Source organism: Manis javanica, chromosome 17, assembly GCF_040802235.1.
Source record: "Manis javanica isolate MJ-LG chromosome 17, MJ_LKY, whole genome shotgun sequence".
Classification (NCBI taxonomy): Eukaryota; Metazoa; Chordata; class Mammalia; order Pholidota; family Manidae; genus Manis; species Manis javanica.
Window position 1 is genome coordinate 8,204,922 of NC_133172.1, and position 21,546 is coordinate 8,226,467.

The 21,546-nt window shown below is 44.3% G+C and overlaps 1 protein-coding gene across 4 annotated transcripts in view; it reads right to left on the reverse strand.

Moving 5' to 3' along the window:
* The window catches only part of SAE1 (SUMO1 activating enzyme subunit 1), a 61,618-nt gene that overhangs the window by 22,283 nt on the left and 17,789 nt on the right, over positions 1-21,546 (reverse strand). For all 4 annotated transcript variants that reach the window (XM_017663210.3, XM_073226845.1, XM_073226847.1 and 1 more), the window contains exons 5-6: positions 20,220-20,319; positions 10,148-10,253 (exon numbers count right to left, since the gene is read on the reverse strand). In XM_017663210.3, the coding sequence (XP_017518699.1) occupies positions 10,148-10,253; positions 20,220-20,319 (206 nt within the window). The remainder of the gene's footprint in view (positions 1-10,147; positions 10,254-20,219; positions 20,320-21,546) is intronic.

The following is a 21,546-nucleotide window of genomic DNA, read 5'->3' on the forward strand; positions in this document are numbered from 1 at the left end:
AGAGAAAGAAGAGTGGGAGTGCTCTCCAATCCTTTGACTGGTTCAGGCACAGTCCTGCTGCCAAGCCTCGGGCTGAGAGGTACTTCCTGTCTTGTGGCACAGTGGGGAAAAGGCCAAAGCCAACTATGCAAATCAGCACCATCCAGGGAGCTTCCCATGGGTCTGAAATAAATTAATGACGCTACAGGGTAAGAAATGGTAAAGACGCTCCAAACTTGGGACAGGTGGCCACAACAATCAATTAGTCCACATTTACCAAGCCCCTGCTGTGTCAGGCCATGCTGGACAGTCAAGAGATGAGGGAGTTGTGGTCCCTGCCCTCAAGACAGCTCTGCTGTCCAAAGGGTGGTATGGCACTACAGAGGAAGGAAACCCAACTCAGATAAGGGGGGTTTGGTTCTGGAGGTGATATCAGGGCTGATCAGTGAGGGTAAGCAGGAAGAGCTGAAGCAGGATATTCCAGGCAGAAGGAACAGAAACATGCCTAGAAATGAGAGTCACAGCACGGACTGACAGCTGCCTGGGGGGGCAGCAAGTATTTCAACATAAGTGTAGGTCACAGAGGGCAGGAGGGAGTGGAAAGGAGAAAAAGAGGTCAGCAGGCCCAGGTTTGTATGTCAACCCAGGAAGTCTAAACTGATTCACAGAAGGGTTTGGGCATTTAGATAGATCAGTCTGGTGACTTAAAATAGACTAGAAGGAGATCAGAAGGCAGAGGTTGGGAAAAGCGCTAAGCTGCTAGTGAAGGCTGGTAGTGGGAAGCAGTCCTATGGGAGACTTCAGGAGCGGGGAGAACAGGGGGTCTAGGCTGACCTCTAGTCCTGCAGAGGACCACATGGTGTGCCTGTTAGCGGCTCTAAGTAAAAGAGCTGCCAATCCAGTTCTTGAATTTGAAAAGAAAATGGCAAGTGGGTTGGAACAAACCTAACAGTTCCACCTGGAGCACTAGTCTCCAACAGACTCATTCCGGCTCGGGGTGTACACAGGCAGGAAATTAGGACAGTCCCAGCTCATCTTTTATTACCTCTACAACCAGCAATGAGGCTCACCAGGGGAAGTAACTCCCAGAGGCCACCACATACACCCTTTGCCTCCCTTGTACCTACCTCCAAGCCACCTCTTCTATTCTTAGTAGGTCCTGTCCAACGCTAGACAAAAGTAGGAGGCTTGTCTGCAGTTAATTAGTTGTTTATGTGCAAATACACCCCCTACAGTCTGCCTAATTCTACTGCTTGGCAGTGGTAATTCTTGCAGAGCCAGGGTCCAAAGTGGAGGTCTTCACAGCCTGGCTAGTGGTGGGGTGGTACTTAACTGTCTCCTGTCTGATTCAAGGCTTTGCTGTTCTCATTCATGAGATGTGGCATTTGTTCCACAGCAGAGGGCTCTAGGCATCTCTGAAAATCCGGGGGAACCTATATGGCTCCTTCCCAGACGAACTGGAGTAGAGTCCACCAGGTTAAGACCTCACCCCCCGGCTGAAGGGATGAGGAGGATGTGCTGCTAACTGTGATCTTCCTATGGATCCAACACGGATCAAAGCTCTTTGCAGGTAATACTCATCACCCATCAAATATCGGTTATTTTTCCCCATGCTGAAAATTAGGTTTCTTGGAGGACTTTATTTTTAAATAAAATTTATCTTAAATTTTACTTTGAAATAATGTTAGACTTACAGAAAAGCCATACACATTTCTGCATCATGTCACATAGAGTCCCCAAATGCTAATATTCTACTATGTCATTACTTCTTTATATTTGTATATATACATACAGTTTCCTGAATGACTTGAAATTTGTCCCAGAATTCTTTAGTATTTTATAAAAACAAGAATATTATCTTACATAACCCAAAATTATCAAAATCATAAAATTAACGTTATCTAATAGATATACCTTTTTCAAATTTTACCGACTGTCCCACTGATGTCCTGTGAGAGAGAAAAGAAAAAATAAATGTCCCCCCCTGCTCTCGGATACAACCCAGGATTCTACTTTCCCCTGAGTGATCACATCTCTGCATTCTCCTTTAACCTAGAATGGAGTTCCTCAGTCCTTCAGGATTTTTTGGAAGAGAACAGGCGCTTATTTTATAGAACATTCTTCTTTTTGAGTTTGTCCGATGTTTCTCCATAATTAGACCCTGATCACCCAGGGCGGACAGGAGAACCAGAGCAGCGGCGGGCCCTCCTCCGTGCCTGCCAAGAGCAGGACATTGCCTCATCCTAGCCCTGCAATGCTCACTTTTGGCTGAGGTACAATCTGCCAGGGTTCTCTCTGAAGTCTCTCTTTGTTATTAATTAAAAGTACCCTGGGAGGAGACATCCTGTTTCACAGCAAACATTCCTATTAATTTTATCACTCATCAAGGATTCTTGACTAAACAATTTTTACTACAATGGTGATGGTCAACTACGGATTTACCTTCCTCACTCCTGGTTTATTTATTGATTGTCCTACTGTAAAAAAACTTTTCCCTCTCTCCTATTTATTTACTTATTCACTTATCTATCAGTACGGACTCATGGGTTCTTATTTTAGTCTATGGGTTGTAATTTCTTAGTCATTATTCATTTGATCCCCAAACTGCCCCAGATTTGATCATAGGAGCCCCTTCTAGCTGGCTCCTGTGTCCTTCTGATGTGACCATCATTCTTTGAGCACTTCCTTCCTTTCTGACATAGCAGGATGCTCCACGCTCACCTGTAATTTTCCTGCTCTAGCAGTGGAATCAGCCATTTCTCCAAGGAGTCCTGGTTCCTTAGATCTGGGCATGGGGTGTATTCACTGCTAACAGTGTCTTTGCTTTCTAAACTCTCTCAAAAAACAGAGCTGGGAAATAGCACCTGTAGAAATGTGAAGATGCATACACACACACCTATTTTTTTTAACTTTTTTTTTTTAAGGTATCTTTGATATACAATCTTATGAAGGTTTCACATGAGCAACATTGTGGTTACTACATTCCCCCCTATTAACAAGTCCCCCCAACATACCCCATTAGTCACTGTCAATAAGTGTAGTAAGATGCTGTAGAGTCACTACTTGTCTTCTCTGCACACACCTATTTTTACATCTATATATAAAAACCTGTGAGTTCATCTAGGAGACTCCAATTCCAATCCAATCGCATGGGGCTCCTTCTAGCTTCTCCCACCTTCCCTGTTTATAGAATCTATTTGCTGGCAATAAAAACCCCTCATTTTCATTACCTAAAATAATTTACCTATTTGCTCAATCCTAGAACAAACAGTAGGTAGTTTCAGAATTGCTAACCCATACACTGAAAAACAAACCTACTAAGTAGAGTTCAGTATTTGTTTACAGTTTTTTCCCATAGTTTGTGGGCATATAGTCAAAATGCTGCATTCAAGAGCTACAAGAGTTAGTTCCTTTTCTCCTGCCTCAGTGCAATGATGTCCTCATTTGAAGTCCTTAATAAATTTTAAAATGGAACTATAAATGAGCGAATTAAGCTTTGATGTGGGACATAAGTTCCCCTTCTCCTATGGCAGTGGTTTCCCTCTAATCAGATGATCCTTTAGAAACCTAGGAGCTTTATAAAAATGCAGATGCCAGCTACCCCACATTATTTTGATTCAGTAAATGTTCCCTGAGCGATTCTGACATCCTCAGGTGGGGAACCTCTGGCTCTAAGAATAAAAGCCTAAAAAGCAGGGTCTTGATGGCTTCAGCTATGTATGGCCTGTTCCCACCACACTGCAGTCTCACTGTGACATCATCTTAACGCTGCTGGCGGTTTGCAGGCACTGCTCCTTTACCTGCACCCCTCTACCACCTAGCAAATACCTATTCTTCAAAATCCAGCTCAGATGTCTCCTCTGTGAAGACTGTCCAACTCCCCAAAAATGGCCACACCCTCAGTACCAAGCTGCCGTGTTTGCTTTTCATTTAAACAGAATGATTTACACATAGTGAAAAACAGATCAGTGCAACATGACAGCTTTTGCAATAGCCTTGTAACACTCTCCTCACAAGAAGTAGAATGATTTGTGTTTCTCTTTTCCACTGGCAAGAAAGATTCTTCCTCTGATAGTGATTCCCAGGCACAGGATCTGGCACATAGTAGGTGCTTAAAAAAAGTTTGGTCTGTGATTTTCTTCAGCTTTAATTCTGTGGCTCAACATGCCCTAAGTATTTTTCCATGACTCAACACAACAGAGACTGAGAAAGTTAAGATGGCCAAGGATTCTCTGCTAAGTAATTCTCAACTTGTGATGAAGTCCATTTCTTCCTGCTCTGGGCTAAACCTGCACTATATTGTTCATGCTAATATGTGAATGCTGTTTCCATACTAGACCTGATATTTTTAGCACTCCTGTTATGATAAACTCACAGTAACCTCAAAAAGAACAAATCAAAGTCAACTTTTTGCCACAGGAAACCAGCTCACATTAATGTTTTGCAACATGCCATGGGAGAATAATAAAAAGATGAGACCTTTTGCTCACAGATGGTGAGGCCAACTCTCAAGATAGTGGAAAAATGCAGCAGGAAGCATTCAGCCTGGCCTCTATCTCATTAAGTAAACTGGAAAAACACCCAACACCCAAACAAGGCAAACACGCATGCAGACAGCAGGGCAGTGCTTCAGCAGAGGCCGACCTGTGAACAGGGCGGGCTAGGGCCAGCACAACACTGCAAACGCCTGATAGGTGCCCTGGGAGAATCGGGCAGGCAAAAGGATCCTGTGGGGGCACCAGTGGGCAGTTGTGGAGCAAGTGACCAGAGAAGCTATAACCAGTCACTCACACAAAACAACTATTTCTTCAGCACCTACTATGTGCTCCATTAGGCAAATGTGAAACAAGCTCAGGTTCCTTGGGGAGTATTCTCAGGTATACATGACCTATCCTCATGAGGAATCCCTAAGGCATTATCAGGTGCACCCATCACTTTCCTGGAAAGGTTCATGGGGACAAACTCCAAGGACTGGGAAAAACTGAAAACAACTTACATGCCTTTCAAGATAAAATTGGTCACAGATGGTACACTCAAAGGAATGCTACCTTATGCCGCCAACAAGACATGACTCCCTCTATATATGCTCCAAGATCTTTCCATGTCATGTCTAAGGCCATCAAGTGAGGAAAAGCAAGTTGCCAAATGGTGTTTTAAGTTTGGATACAAATATATATGCATAATTACAATAATCATTTTTCAAGAAGATACATAAGGAGTTCTTAACAGCAGTTGTACCTGAATCCTAGAAGAGAGGGAAGTGGGGAGGGCTTAATGAAGAAAAATTATTTTTCACATCTCTGTGAATTGTTTACTGTGACACTTTTCTAATAAAAATAAAATTCATTGTTTGTTAGATGGGGGACAGGAGGACTGCTCAGGTCAGAATTCAGACCATTTTTGTTACTCTGTTACAGATAATACATATTTGAACCAGGGTCCCTGTAGTGTAGCCGCGATCCTGTTTCCCTAACATGCAGAGCTCCTACTTTAAAATTTAACATAATTACATAGCTTAGAGGTGAAGAGCAGAGTCAATGGGTCAGACAGACCTCATGGTCTAAATCCTGGCTCTGGCTCTGTCTATAAAACCAAGCATATGACTTTGAGCAAGTCACAGCAAAACTACCTCAGTCTACCCAAAGGAAAGTGGCATAACAACTATACTTCAAAGGTTGTCACAATATAAGAGAACATGTCAGATGCTTAACACAGTGCCAGGTAAGGAAGTAAGTAGGGTTCAATATACAATAACCATTCTTATGTGCCACAACCCAAAAACAACAGTGCTGCCTGAAAAGTTGACCACTCAACCTGGATATTCCCCAAGGCCATCCCACAACCCAAAGTCAGAATGTTACCAGTGTCTGACTTTGTAAGAGCAAAACCAAGGTCACTTTTTAATTATATCAATTTTAGGTATACTAACCTAGACTAAAAAAATAAAACAACAACAAAAACCCTGCCTGGTCCTCCTCAACATATGATTAGAAAATGTTCTGCAGAGCCAAAGAGGCAGATTAAATGGTGCAGAGCTGGACGCTGGCACTGAGAGCCCTTACGCTGACCATCCCACTCCCTTTCTCAGAGCTGAGGGGAGGTGGTGGTGTCCCCTGGACCCCTTAACCCCAGTCAGGAACCCAGATCTGAAGTTCACACACCAAAGGTTGGCCCAGCTGAGACAAAGGGGGAACTGGGACCTGAACTCAGCTCTGCTGGACTCCTAAGCCTGTGTTCTGTGCATTACACGAGACTGCCCACTACTCCACTTGGACTCACTTTTACTGCCATGGCTGATCATCAAACAGATTGAGCAAAAATATGGTTCTAACCAATTAAACCTTAGGACTAACTTAGGAGGATATTTTATTTGAATTAATAATTTCTAGAAATTTTTAAAAGAAATACACTTAAAATGGGTAAATTTTCTGGTATAAATCATACCTCAGTGAAGTTGCTAGAAGTATAAACATAAAAAATACAGAAACATAGGACATAAGGAACTTTTTTATTAGATTCATTGACTATTTAGAATGAGAAAAGATTTTAGAAAAGGCTAACTTAGTCCTATCATTTTTCAGGTGAGGAAACAAAACCCTAGCGAGGCAAGCTGACCTATTTGTCCAAAGTCACAAAGACAGCTGATGGCAAGTATGTCTGGCAAAAGGCAACTTCACATGTGGAGGGTGCTTTGCTCTCCTGGATAAATCCAGTGAGGTCAAATTACAGGAGACTCACAACTATATGAATGGCCGAGAAGAAAACTGAAAGATTTTCCTGACTATAAGAATAAGGTGATTACACTTAAAAGCTGCAGGTCCCAAGCATGCTGGCAGTAACCGGGGAAAGAGATCCGAAGAGCCATTTCCTTCTCTTTCCAACCACAGTCCAGCAGACAGCTGAGGGAGTCAGTCAAGCACGCACACCAGAACCACACTGGGCCCTCCTGCTCTCTGCATCTGGAACTTCATGTAGTTCCAGTTACGGCACCTCTGGAAAGAAGAGCAGAGCTTAGAAGAACCGGGAGGGGGGAAAGGGGGCATCCCAGGATGGGATGGATGGACGGGGACATCAGGAATGTGCATATGACAACACATGACAAAGGTTAGGAACTTGTCATCTGCTGCAAAGAGAAAAGCCCAGGGAAGTTAACAGTTGAGATCAAAAAAAGGTCAGGAAGAGCACTGGGTGTGGTGCAAAAGAACTAGACACTGGAAGAGTCAGGAGACTTGGGTTCGAGACCCAAGACTACCACTAACTTGTATGACCATGGCGAGTCACTTCCCTTCTAGGCCATGTGCTTATCTTTATAGTTATTCTAATTAGGTTGAGAAGTAGGTTCATTTTGCATTCAAGTCAAAGAGTGAATGCAGGTAGTGCTGTTTAAAAGATTTCGAAGCTAGAGGAAAAGTGGCCTGATGGTTTAGACATGTCGACCAATGACGAGGGTTCTTACAGGCATGCCTGACAAGGGGAGGGGTGGAGGGAAGGGTGGGAACCCCTTATCTGCCATCCTTGGCTTAGCCTCTTCTAAAGTGCCATGAGTACTATAGAAATGTATATGCAAAAACGGTTAAGATGGTAAGTTTTATGGTGCATACTTTTAATCATAATAAAAAAATTCTATGACTATTAACTAATGAACGTAGTTCTAATCACCAAATCCAACGCCCTGGAACTTGAAAGTGAAAAGATAACTAGTGCCACTTAGAAGGGAGAAGTAAACATATAGGATACATTATCCAACAAAGTGTCACCAGCACAAAGTTAAAACCTGACAGGATTGCTAAGATAATACTTACTGAAATCTGGAATTAAAGGAAACTGAGTCAACCCCAAAACTTCTACTACACAGCTGCAAAGTACCCATGCTCCCATCCCCTTAAAAGGCCCACTACTTCATGGGTAACACAGACTCTAGAACTTGCTCTGTGCTAATAAAATGTATACCATCCAAGCCTCAACAAAGCCCTCTCAGGCAAGGGCTGTTAACAACCTCATGGTCAAAGGGGAATCTAAGGGAGCCTCAGGGAATTTAAGTTGGTGGCTCAATGTCACCCAGCAAGAAAATAAACAGAGCCAGGACTGACAGCCAGGTCTGTTTTGATGCCAAAGCTCCCATTCTGAATAACCATGCAACACGGCCTGCCATACAGGGTGTAACACAAAGGCTGCTGCTGCTTCCTCATGACCTGTCCACTCCCTCAGCCTCTTGTAACCTCTGGTGGTGATGGTCAGCAGCACCTGGATTAAACACACACTCTGCCCACACTTTCCAGGTGTTAGCTTTGCCTCTCCTTCTCGATGGGCTCCTGAGGGCAGGGATGACATAGGCCTGCGCCTTCACCAGTCTGTGTCTTTTAAAACATATAAATGGGGGTACAGCTTCATATGCATGTGGTGAGGATCCAATGAGCTCATACCCACAGAGCACCTCAAATGGAGCAGGGATGCTATTACCAGCTGGTATCTCACACAGTATTCAATGAATCGCACTTCACAGACCTGAGCTGTTCGGGTCCTGCTTCCTTGGCCATCGACTATCTGCGTCCTCATAGGTAAAAACAGAGCCTCTCTGGATCTGTTTCCTTATGTCAAGAAACCAAATGGGGACAGCACTCTGATGATTGGATGGAGAAAATCCTCTGGAAACTGCGAAGGGTTAGATCAAGGTTTCTCAACCTTGGACCTATTGACAGCATGGGCCAAGTTATTGTGGGCAGCTATCCTGCCAGGGACATTTAGCTAAACTACTGCCCGCGCCCCACTAGATGCCAGTAGCACGTCTCCCTGCCCTACCCGCCTGCTGTAACAACCAAAAATGTCTCCAGACACTGCAAATGTCCCTTGGCAGGCAAAATCACCCATGGTTGAGAATCAATCATGGATTATGGTAAACTCAAATACCAGCTGACCCCTTTTATAAGCAGCAGTTAGAAATGCTCAGGCTATATCCAAAATCTTTGCAAATCAACGGCTACTGTTTACTGATGGTTTCTGTGTGCCAATAGCTTCTCCCAGTGGCCCAAGCCCTGTGCCCTGGACTGGAGAGGGCACTGCTCTGCCTCCAGTTGGCACTCTCACAGTCCTTAAAAGAAAGCATTTTCTAAGTCTTATCATCCTCACATCGACAAGACTCACTTCTACTTGATCCATTCATTTCTACACAAATGGGTATTTAAAGCTCTAAAATAGCTCATCCCCACCTCTCCCGGTCCCCAATCTGGTTAACAGCACTAATTAGCATGGGGAAGCTTTACTCACAGAGAACAAAAAGGAAAAGTTTAGTCTCATCTGATCCTCTTACTAACTTGTTAAGGAACTTTTATACAGTTTACGTATTTCTCTTTGAAATCAATAAATACAGTGCTTGGGGGGAGGGAGGAAGTTTTTTAAACTATTGCACATAGCCACCCTCTTTCCTGACTTGGGGGAGTGGGGGGGGTTCCTGGAGTCTGCACAGACAGAGGGAAGGAAGAACGGTGGAAATGCAGCTCTCAACCCAGACCAGGGGAAAGGAAGGCTGAAGACTGTCCTACTGCAACCAGAAAATGCTCAGCAAGTTTTATAAATAAAAGCTACACCTCTCTACCTCAAAGCCTCCCTGCGAATGGGTTATGGTTCTGCAGAGACAGTAACTCTCTCAGCTCGGAGTGGACACATGCGGCCTGAGGCAGGTGACTGCAGGACTTTGTATCCTGTGCACATAGAGGGCTCCAGGAACGTGATGTGGGAAAAAAAAGCTGGGTGTGTACTAAGCACTCAGTGTTTCTGACTGTTATTTTTTAAATAATATTTAAAAAATTTGAAATGCCAGGCAGAGGAACACAGAGGCCCACCAATACTTAGATAAATGACCCCTTGAGCACTGGCGAGGACAGTAAGAGGGCAAAAAAAACCTTTCAGGAGAGAAAGGCTGGCTTTGAGGCCAAGGAAGAACTCTGAAGAGGAAAAAGTAGTGATGAAAAGTTGTGTGATTTATGACACTTATCTCAGGCTCAACTGTCACGGGCAGGTCATTAGAGCTCAGTGAGGGACCTCACCTCCATTCACTCGCACATTCTGAGAGGCCACTGAGAACCAGCTAATGCGGAAGGCGACCCAGGGCAACATCCAGAGGCCCTCAGGCATGGGCAGCCCTTCTGCAGAAATCGGCACAAGCACCCACCTTGGAGGAGGAAGTAATCGGACGTTGTGCGCTTCAGAGCTGCCTCTGCCTTGTTCCCGCTCCAGTCCACCTCCAGCGCATCCTTAACAGGGCAGAAGACCTCCTTCTGTTGGAAAAAGGCAAAGCTGCTCAGGGATTGCCGTATGTTGGCCTGACCTCGTGAGGTAGTAGCTCTTGAGCCCGTGGAGGGAGGTCACTGGCTAAGGTTTATTGCTCACCAGAAGAAGCCAAAGCCCAAGAACCCAGCAAGCACTGACCAAGCGCTCTCTCCTCTGGGCACAGGGCGCGCAGCAGCAAGCGGCTCCCATTCCCTGCACGGAGCAAAGGCAAACGCAGAGTTCCCCTCTGGCTCACTCGTTAGCTCGGCCTTATTTATACCGCAGAAATACCGGTACAGCTGCGCAAGAATGTGCCCAAAACCTTAGATTCAATAAAACATTCTTTGTAACAGTAAACAAAACACAAATTAAACGTTTCTCAGTAGAGGGATGCTTCAGATGACAATGGAAGACAATACTAGTAAATAAAGCAAGAAAAACTAGCAAGGGGATGGAATGAAAGCTCTAGAGTAAGGAAACGGAAATAGCATCTGCAAAAGCCCTGTGGCAGGAGGAACTACAGCTAATGAAATTATCTTGAACAAACAATTATGAGTAAGTGGTTTTCCTTTCCCTTTCCTTAACAATTTGGTCCAAAAGCCCTTTGTTGGGATGAAGAAGGGCAGGGAAGAGTGTGTGTAGAGGTGACCTGGCTGGAAGGGACAGGGCAGGTAAGAGCATCCCTAAGGGAGCAGCAACAGTACATCCAACTTGATGCAACAAATAAATATACTAAGAATCTGGGGAGCCAGGTTTCTCACTGTCAGAGGAGAGAATTAGAAATACAGAGAGGGAGAGAAGTAGAATAAAGCCTGTAGTGAGGATTACTGGCATGAACTCATTTTCAACATATACAGAGAAGGAAATCAATGCAGACACGTGAGTATGTGGGGGGGGGGGCGCACATATGCACATACAAATATTAACTAGCTACATTCGCCAAGAAGGTGTAAAAACAGTGAAACTCTGGTAGCAATGAGCACACCTAACACCCAAATCCTGGTTTCTATTCACCACTCCCACAAAGAGAAATGGCTGGTTTCAAAGCTCGGGCAGGGAGAGTGTGAGAGGGGCCTGAAACATCTCACCCGTCAGACACGGGAGCGCTCCAAGGATGACGGGACATGGGAGGAGGAAACCGGAGCCACCTTAAAGAAGTTCCCACTGGTTACCTCTGGAACAATTTGAGGATAAAAATAGGAGATTACAACCCTTCAAATACACTAGAATCCATTAGTCATAGACCTAAAATTAACTAAGTAATAAAGTTTGAGGAGGAATAGGATATTTACACATTTTCAAAATACCTCTCCACCAAATCGCACAGAGAACTAATCACACGGTGAAAAGCAGAGTTGTTTTCAAGGGAGAAGTCTGGCAGATATACCTGTACTCAACTGACCAAAGCTAACATTCCCAGTGAAGGGGTGTATGGAAACCGTGCACCAGACCACAGGCTGAGATGGGAGGCACCCGTGCCGTGGTGTTTTTGCCAGAGACGTGTAGCTGGAATTTAATCATGAGCAAACTCAAATTAAGGGATATTTTACAAACTGGCATATAATCTTTAAAAGTGTCCTGAGAACTGAGATGCACGCACATCCTGAACTGGATCCTGTTGCCACTAAGGACATGATTGAACAACTGGGAAAAGCTGAATGGGGTCTGAGGATTAGCTGGCAGGGAGGCATACACTTGAATTTCCTGATTTTGATGGCTGGAGTGTGATTATGGGGAATGCTTTGTTTGAAATACAGACTGAAATATTTGGGTGTGATGGGAGAGGGTACCATGTTGGCACCTTAACTCTCAATTGGTTCAGAAAAAAATGGTTCTCGGTACTAGCTACCTTCACTAAGTTCAAGAAGTCTGTGTATGAGTGAAAAGAATCACATCAAATCTGCAGAGCTATGTGTCTGTCTTCCTCTCCATGTAGGCATGCGCGTGCACACACGTTACACAAACATACACACCAACAAACACACACCCAGATATTTAAGAGAAATGATGAAAACAAAGAATCAATATCAGCTATCAGGCAGTTTACAGCTTGCTAATGACCAAAAGAGATTTGACAGATGGAAGTTCAAATTGTCAGTGGGGATGAAACAGTCATGGCTTTTATGGTGGCTTTCTGCCTCCCCATCATCACTTCTTTGGAGTTTGGATCCACTGTAAAAGCTAGTATACAAGAGGTGCCTACTGCCCTCAAACCTTTGGTCAGGGGTTCTGTGTGACCTGCAAAGGCAGTCATGTAGTCAACCCAGTGACACTTGGTGCCTGATACAGACTGCCAGACCCTTCTTAAGAAGCCTTACAACACAGATCAAAACATCAGCAATATGGTCTGGGAAGGCCAACACAATGAGGAAACGAAGTGCTTACTGTCTCAAAAACAACCATGATTTTAATTAAGAATGTTTGTAGTTTGCCTGGCTAAAAGCAATGCTAAGAATCCACTGATTCATTAGGCTACTATATGATGGAGTAGGAAAAAAAGCATTGTGTTTTAGATTCTCAGCCAGGCCTGACCCTAACATTTTCAGGTCCTGGGGCAAGAGAACAAATAAAAAGCCATATATCACGTCTCCATATTTAGTTATAAATCACACTAACAAACTATTAAATAAAGTAGTTTATTCTCCTGCCTTGACAAATATACCTTCTCCATAACCGCTCAAAGACCAGCTTCATACTTGGAATTCTCACACTCCAGAATGAGGTGCACTGGGAAAGCTGGCCTCATCCCCTCGTCATCTCTTCCCACCTCTGGCTCTGTCCCACAGTGCAAGAGGCCTTGCACTGGAGTGCAGCCATACAGCCTGTCCTTCCTCACCAAAGCATTCGGTCTTCAGGATGAGGCATGCAGAAACTGTGGCAAGGTCTGCACTCGAGGCAGATCAGGGAAGAAGCCACGAAAGCCTGGAAAGCCAGCCTGGGGTTGTCCAAAAAGGAGATTCTGGGGGTCCCAGGTACCCACAAAGTGGTCTAGAACTAGGGGAAGGGGAAGGCTATGGGCTTCAGGTGGACACATCTCCTCGATCCCACAGAATCCTCACCCTTTAAGGAGAATGGCTGGAAGAAGGTGAGAGCAGGACCTTCTTGAGCACTAAAGCCCTTTTCCTTCCCAAGTCTAAGGGCAAAACTATTCCCAGTTCTGCCAGTAACTTGTGACCTTAGGCAAATGAATTTACCTCTCTTGGGCTTGTCTGTGGCTTGCAACTTTTAGGGACGTTCCCTGGTATCTGGGGAGGAGGCCCCCAGTGACTTTGTAATGTGTAGTAGCCCCCCTCCAGCTACAGGTGACAGAGCCAGAGGTGGGCACATGGACCCAGCCAGACCAATCAGATTCTTTCTCCTGGGAATTGAGAATTTGAAAGCTGAAAATGTAGACACATTAATGGCAGGGCTCTTTAGATAAAAGGTAAATTTCTACTGCTTCTGAGGTCCCCAGCTGCCCCAGTCTTTGCCCTTCTCAGATCACAGTGGACATTCAATGCTTCATGTGCTCCTCCAGCCCACCTCCGCCGCCAGTTAACATCCCTTTCTTTGTTCAAACTATACAAAGTCTACAATGGTTGCTCATAACAATTAAAAATAAAACAAAACCAAGTCACCTAATCTGTACTGGGACAGATGCAAAAGGTGGTATTTGCCTAACTCACCTCACCAGCATTGGGTTTACCAAGAGAAAACCATGCTCAACAGAGAATGAAGGGCTTTTCAGGTAAGCACTCAGTACGAAGCCTGCTGGGGGCAGCACCCACCCCACACACCCCTGAAAATACACTAAAACAGGCAACTTTCACCCTTCCCTCACTGCTCCGTGCCCCTGGCTCCCGATCCCTCTGTCTAGATGCCTGACCCAGGCCTCTCCATTATCCATTTCTTCCCTGACAATTCTGGGCCTTGAGAATTTCAATCTGACAGTCTAGTCAGGACAAATAACAAGCCCTCTTACACTGTTAACTGATCTCTCCTCAAATGGTGTCAGCTTCCGGAGGCAGGGGCCACGGTGAAAGGCACAGCACTGAAGAGACTAGATTTTCAATAAGTCACCGTAAGCTGAGTATCCAACTTGCTTTTCATTTGCCAAAAAGCCCAACAGTAAATATAAAAGATGAATTCTCCACACAGTCTATCAGCCACCAAATTATGGGGTTGTGCGGAGCCATTTAGAATAGTGGGAACTACAGAACCCTCAACGCAGCAGGAGCCTGGTTCAATAAATTACGGCAAGGCAACGAGAGGAAAAAACTTTTATAGCCATTTAAACGCATGCTCTCCAAAGTGGATTGGAAGATTTGGGGAGTGCTTGTGAAGACATGTTGAGCAAAACAAGCACAAGACAGTACATAGATATGAGGTCATTACGTGCGTTTTATGTGGACCATCACATAGTGATCAGCACTCCCACTGTATCATACACGTACATAACAGGATACCAAAGGGACGTGACAGTCATCATTGTGTAGCAGGGGTCACCCTTTCTCAACTTGGTCTGTATTTTTCATACTTGGGACTGTGGGCATATTTTACTTTTTAAATCAAGCTTATCTCTAACAAGTAGTACAGTTCTGGATATAAAGCTGAATCTAAGAATTGAAACAACTTTCAAAACTACAGATCTCTAGGACTAATTTCCACACCTACTCAGGGGAATCAATAGTTTCTGAAAGCACAAAGGACAACCACAATCCAATCTGAGAGACAGTTTCACTCAGCAGAGTGGCAAAAGTGAAGTTACCAGATATGACTGTTAAAATACTGCTGGTTTCGGAATGCAAATGAATAGAACTACCTGAGAGTAATGTAGCAGAGTCTGGCAAAGTTGAAGGCATACATATCTCAATTTTCCTCCCAATCATGCACTTATCCTAGATTATCTACACTCACACACAACACTGACAGCATAATGTGTAACAGCCAAAACGGACTTATCTAAATGCCCATCAACAGAATGGATAAGTAAATAGTAATGTTATCCATACAACAAATACCCTAACAACTTAAAAGAAAAAAGGATGTCCTGCAGCGCTGTCCAGGAGAACCTGCTGTGATGACAGAAGTGTCCTGTATCTGTGTTTTGCAATACGGATGCCAACAGCCACTGTGGTTACTGAGCATTTGAAATGCAGCTGGTGAGACTAAAGAACTGAATTTTTAATTTCAGTTAATTTTAATCTAACCAGCCACGTGACTAGTGGCTACCATAATGGACAGCGAAGCCCTCGAACTAAATACAAACGGATGGCCTTGCAAACATTAACACTGCTCTTAAAAAGCAGGTGGCAGTATACATACAACAGGAAGCCAATTTTGAAGTTAAAAAGCCCACCAAACAATTCCACATTACTTGGAAATACATACATATTATAGAGAGAAATGAGTGGGTGTTAAGTTCGGGAAAAGGAAATCCCATGGCAAAATACCTCTAAAAACCGAAACCAGTCAAAGGGAGAAATAAAGTTTAAAATCCGCTTATTGCTTATAAACTGCAGTCTGGGGCCGTTACTCTTTTTCCGGCTCTAGCAGAAGCCAAAACCGGCCCTCCCCCTCACCTCTCAGGTACAGATAAGCCCTTGGTAGCCCAGGTAATTACCCATTGATATGGAGATGAATTTCTCTCTACCCCTGAGGAATGATGCAAATGCACTAAAGCCATGGTTCTTTCCACCTCTGAACGCCTATTGATATGCAGATGTACTAAAACCAGGCGAGATATTCTGGGAGTATTACAATTTTACCCACAGTGGGAATGAGAACCACAACTGAGGACAGTAGCTATTTATGTTGGAAAGCAATAGCTAGGGGACTGACCACACCAGTAATGTTTTATGCTTTAAATCAGGTGGTAGGTACATGGTAGTTGGAGATACCATTCTTAATTCAGACCTAACAACACTTAATTCACGTTTCATTCCATTGTTTAGATTTACAAACACGTGGTGAGACACCATGCCAAGCAGAGCTAGCTCCATCCTCCTGAGGGCCTTACTAACCCACACAAACGTACCAGCAGCCCTGGCGGGGAAGGAAGACAGGCTGGTGCAACAGTACTGGGAATGCTTTGGTTTGCAGGTTAGTGTGTATTTATTGTTATGTTCCGTAACTTGCACTGATGTTGCATGATTTTTGAGTATCAAGCAAGTATGACAATAGACTGGATGGGACTGTGATGCTGGGAGGGACCCCCTTCCCTCATCCCTGGAGCCCAGAAACTTCCCCTGTGAGGTAAGGCACCACGAGCACCCGCCCCACACTCCATGGCCGTCCTACCCACAAGCCCTGCTGTCGGCATCCCACCAAACTCTGCAGTTTGCGCCCTGCATCCCTCTGCTCCCCAAACGCCCACCACGCGATTCTGACAATCAGGGCTTTAAAACTCTCTGCCTGCAGGTTCTGGTCTAGGCAACCCAATGACTGACTTCTAAATATTCCTGGCCAAGTCCCCATCTTCTTTGGAATTCTGTTCTCTCAGATCAGTTCAAATTACCTAAACTATGTACAAGGTTAATCCATTTAGTTGATCACAAAGAAAGTTAATTAAATATACTTCTAAAAATTGACAATAATCTCCTCCAGCACTGTGTCACATTAGGCTGTGAGACAGCCACAGCCGCACTAGACAAACACTGCCCTAGTAGGCCTGGGCCCGCAGGGCACCGGGAATACAGCGGTCAACAGGCTGCCCTGCCCCGCTGGAGCTTAGACTCTCCTGGAAGAGACAGACAATCCAAACAGCAATCAGCCACTCAGCATTACGAATCAAGGTGCCACATCAAAGAGGAGGAATGAAAGCAGTCAGGCAAAGGGAGTGTTTCTTTAAGGGTTGGAGGTGAGAGGAGGATAGGACAGAGTTGTCAACAAATTGCTCAGAAAGAGGGAATCAAAATAATGAATCACTGTTCAACTGTGGAATTTCACAACTGATTCATGAAGAGTATTAACAGTGCCTACATTAGTCACCTACTATTTCAGAAGCAGAGGTAAAATTAAATCTGTATTTCTTAGTATGTCATGAACAAATACTGCTCTATGTTTATTTTTAAACAGCTACTATCTTGATGGAGAGTAATCGCCATCAAGCACCTACTCATGTTTGGCAGCCTCTAACTATGAAGAAACACGAACAACAACATGGAAGTGTGATGGTAGCCTTTTACCTTCAAGGTAAAAGGTAAAATTGGAATGATCCCAATTTTCACATATTTTATCCCACCATCCTCTTAAAACTTCAAATTATCCTAGAAACTCCAAGGGGATTCACCCTGTAAGCCGCAAGGCAAGCCTGTGCCCTTAGGCAGGGTCTATACTGCCCCCATCTATGCCTTCTTACACAGATGTATGATCTGGGGCAGGCCATTTACCTTTCCTCAGCTTCACCATCAGCTGCAGATGGAGACAAGAATGCACGTGCTTCTCTGCACCCAATACAGTGCCTCGCACACAGTAGGCATTCTGCAGCTCACAGACAGATGGTTGTTTTGGAGTGAGGGAAGCCAGACTCATTGTGACCCTTACATTTGTGCTTTTCATTGATTCTATTTCCTGTGACTGACTGCTGATCCTGGCATCAATGTTTGGCAAACTGTCCTTCACATGCCAACTCTAACTAAACTTTTCTTCGGAGAAACCTTTCTGGACACTTCCTCTCCACAAAATCATTGCTCCTTCCTGGATCTAATGTGCATTAGTGCCTTTATCAAGTTTGTGCCAAAGACCTGATTCTGATAAAATCTGTCTCATGACTTCTCCTGGACACCTAAGGAAGTAAACTACAGAGCACCTACTTCTGAGCTATGCATCTTCCTCTGCAGTATTTATCACAATGGCACATGTGCTAGAAAGGCCATCTCTTCCTAGATGGTGTGAAAACCACAAGCTCCATTTTTCCTCTTTGTTTTTTATCGTTTCTAATTTAGGAGTACAAAGTGGACCTTGAAGCAACGGACTTTACACAGTTTGGTTGAACCTAAGGGAAAGGGGGAGGGGAAGGGAACCCTAGCCAGAAACCTTTCACAGGAAACAGGAAGTGGTTGCTTCCCCACCCCCAGCCTGCACTGAGCATAATCCAGTTATTCTGTACAATTAAGGCCAAAGGGCAGAATCTGAATCAAGGAGGTTTTGAGTTGGAAGAAAACTTGGAAATCACGGAGCTGTCTCCACTGCAATGGAGGTGAGGCAACCTGTTATTACAAAGGGGCAGAGCCACAGCCCAAACCCAGTTCAGCCCAGTCCTTCTGGAATGCCCTTGGCGAAGCAGCACAAAGACAAGGTTTGGAATCCCAGGGATTGTCACCAGGAATGCCCTGAATGCCTCACAAGCGTAAGGGCTGGGAGGTTGGAATCTGGGCCTGAATTGTCCAAGTGAAACAGCTGACTAACAATGTCAGCTGGGGAATATTTTGATACCTTCAAATCTGGCCCCATCTCGGAAGAGGCTGCACAAAGAGCTCTAAGACGGAAGAGCCCTAGGAATGGTAAGCAAAGGCCACCGAGTGCCTGCCCTGGCTGCCCACATTCTCCTCATAGCTACATAAAAGTGGCTCCCAAAGAGGCTTCAAGATCCGCCCCAGTGGGCACCGTCAGAATTGACTCCCAGGACACTTCCAGCTGTGGAGGGCTAACAAAGCTAGGGCTCTCTCTATTTGAATGTGAAAGACCTGCCTCAATCAGGGAAGACCCTTAAGCCATAAAACCCTTCACACCAAGGCCAAGTGTCACACTTGTAAGAGGGTGTGATTTATAAATTGACAGCACCCACAAAGCTGCTTTTGTACTCCTCTCTTAGTTAACAGTTTATCTCCCCCCACCGAACTCACAGAGCTATTCAGATAAAGCTTGACTGGGCCTCAAAAAGAAAAAGGAAGAAAGAAAAGGACCCAAGTTTTGGCCAAAACACCAATGTTCACTCTGGATAATTACAGTCCTGTGAATAGACACTAAAATTAGGGTTTAATAATTCCTCTGTATCACACTTGCAGCATCAAACTATTGCAGTACAAACATAAAGAGCAAGGAAAAGAAAATCTCCAACGCAGCTTCGTTGGAAGCTCGAAGAGTTCCACTTTTGTGGTTTTCTGCAGTCTCTTTGTGGTCTCTGCACTCTTAGAATCCCCTCTTTAGAGCAAATCTAACTCGATGCTCTGACCAGATGTTTTTCTTTCTCAACATTTAAGTCTACAAAGCAAAGAGTAAATATGGGCTTGGTCGTGTCTTTCCTCAGTTCAGCAAAACCAGTTCTGGCCCCTTCACCTTGTTTCCCCCCTTGCATGATTCCCTTCTCGAATTCCGACACTAGCTAAAGAAACCACCTTACGACGAGTCCCTCCTGACTCCTCTTTCTTTGAAACAGATTTAAATAACTGCACCAATACCAGTAGAGTAAATCCCTAACAGAAAATATGTTAAAAAAAACAACACACACTGGGTAACACGTGTCAACATCGAGGCCTTTCTTCTTAGGTTATTTGTTGCTTCAAGTTTAAATTGTCTCTCCCCTAACTCAGGTCCTTACTAAATTATCTATCAATCTGGAAAAAAAAGAGTTTGTATTAGAGTTGTGGCCTAAAGCTCAAAAAAACAGTCTTTCCTGGACTTACTTCTCCACACACCAGAGGTCCAAACTGGTGGACCACAGAGCAAATAAGTCCTACAGGCACATTCTCTCTGACTGCCACAGTTGATGGAAACAAAATTCAAATCAACGTGAGTAAACTGCTAATCTTAAAAAGTGTGGGACAGAGCATAGAAAAAAGTCAACATTTCAGAGTCTCTTGAAAAATCACATTTGTCATCACTGGATCCACACTCTTGCATGGCACCAGCTGGCTGGCAGTACGCAGCAGCCGCTCCCCTTTAATGGCACAAGCACTGGCCCTGTCAGTCCAGACCCTTCCCTTCAGGACTGCATGCTCGCTTCTCTAGCTTGCAATTGGAGTTGCCTGTGCCCCGCCCCACAGCACACATACCTTTTTGACCATGGTTGTCTCGGATGAGTCAAGTTTTGCTTTCTTGGTATCAGGCCCATCTTCTACTCCTTGGCTAACTTTGGCAACTTTGGTTTTCTCCCTAGAGAGTGACAAGGGGAGGGAAGTGAGTTCTACCGCATGAATCATGCCATTACAACAAAAGAGCCTCACTAGCTCACAGAAGAGGCTGATAGTTAAGAGCAAAAGCTTTGGAGTCAGACAGATTTGGGTTCAAATCCCGGCTCAGCCACTGATTACCCGATAAATCAGTTACCTATGATGTAGGAATAATATCCCAACAGGGTTATAAAATGAAAAATAAACTGCTTGGCACACTATCTAGCGCACAGTAAATTCTCAATACGCCTTGTACATTTCACTTAACTCAAGACATAAAGAGCCAAACTTAATTTCTCCTCTCTGCCATGGGGAGTTCACAGTAAAATAATCTGGCCCACTTTTCTTTGCTATGACCTCTTTACACAGTTATAATGAGCCCAAAGAAGTACTGTTTCTGAAAGCCATAAAGTGCCAGAGTTAGGAGAGCTCTTGAACATGCTTGTCCTTCCCCCATCTCAATTTTACAGGCAAGAAACTTGAAGGCCCAAGAAATTTCAGTGACTTGTCTGAGAAGCTGAACAGAAGAAAGCAGTTCTTGATTCTTGGTAGGAAGCTTCACCTATCATACCAGATCTCTTTACCTCTCATTAGCAAGGGGGGTGGTCAGAAATTACAACCAAAAAACCCAACTCATATAGTTTTACATTACTGGCATCATCTGCCATCTTTCATCTAGAAGCTACCAGTTCAAAACACTGCAGGTCCCATCATGTAAGAATTACCAAGGTCTGTAACCTCAATGTTCCACATGAGAGAATAAGGTCTGTTTGTTCCAGTCTCTGGACCTTGGAGCTTTTCCAAGGTAGACTGTGGCTGAACACGACTCCAGTGTTACCCATCTAAACTATCTCATACTCATTTTACTATCTCTCAAACTGAAACACACAAGCCCAGACTGAGGAACAAATGTTTACAATCCAAGCAAGCCTTCCCTACAAAGAAAGCGTGGCTTCACCACCTAGAGGCAAGACTGGTCAAATACCCACGTGGTGTACTTTGACTGCCGTAAGAACTCTGCTTTATGTTTCAGATTAGACGATCTTGGAAGGTAGGGGCCACATCTCCTACGATTCTCAACACACAATCTACGTATTCAGTAAACTGTTAATGAATCGGTTTCTCTGAATGTTCTAAGTATTATAGTAAAATACTTGCTTTAAATGGTTCATTTCCTACCAGTGAATAAATACATTTTGAATATGTTATG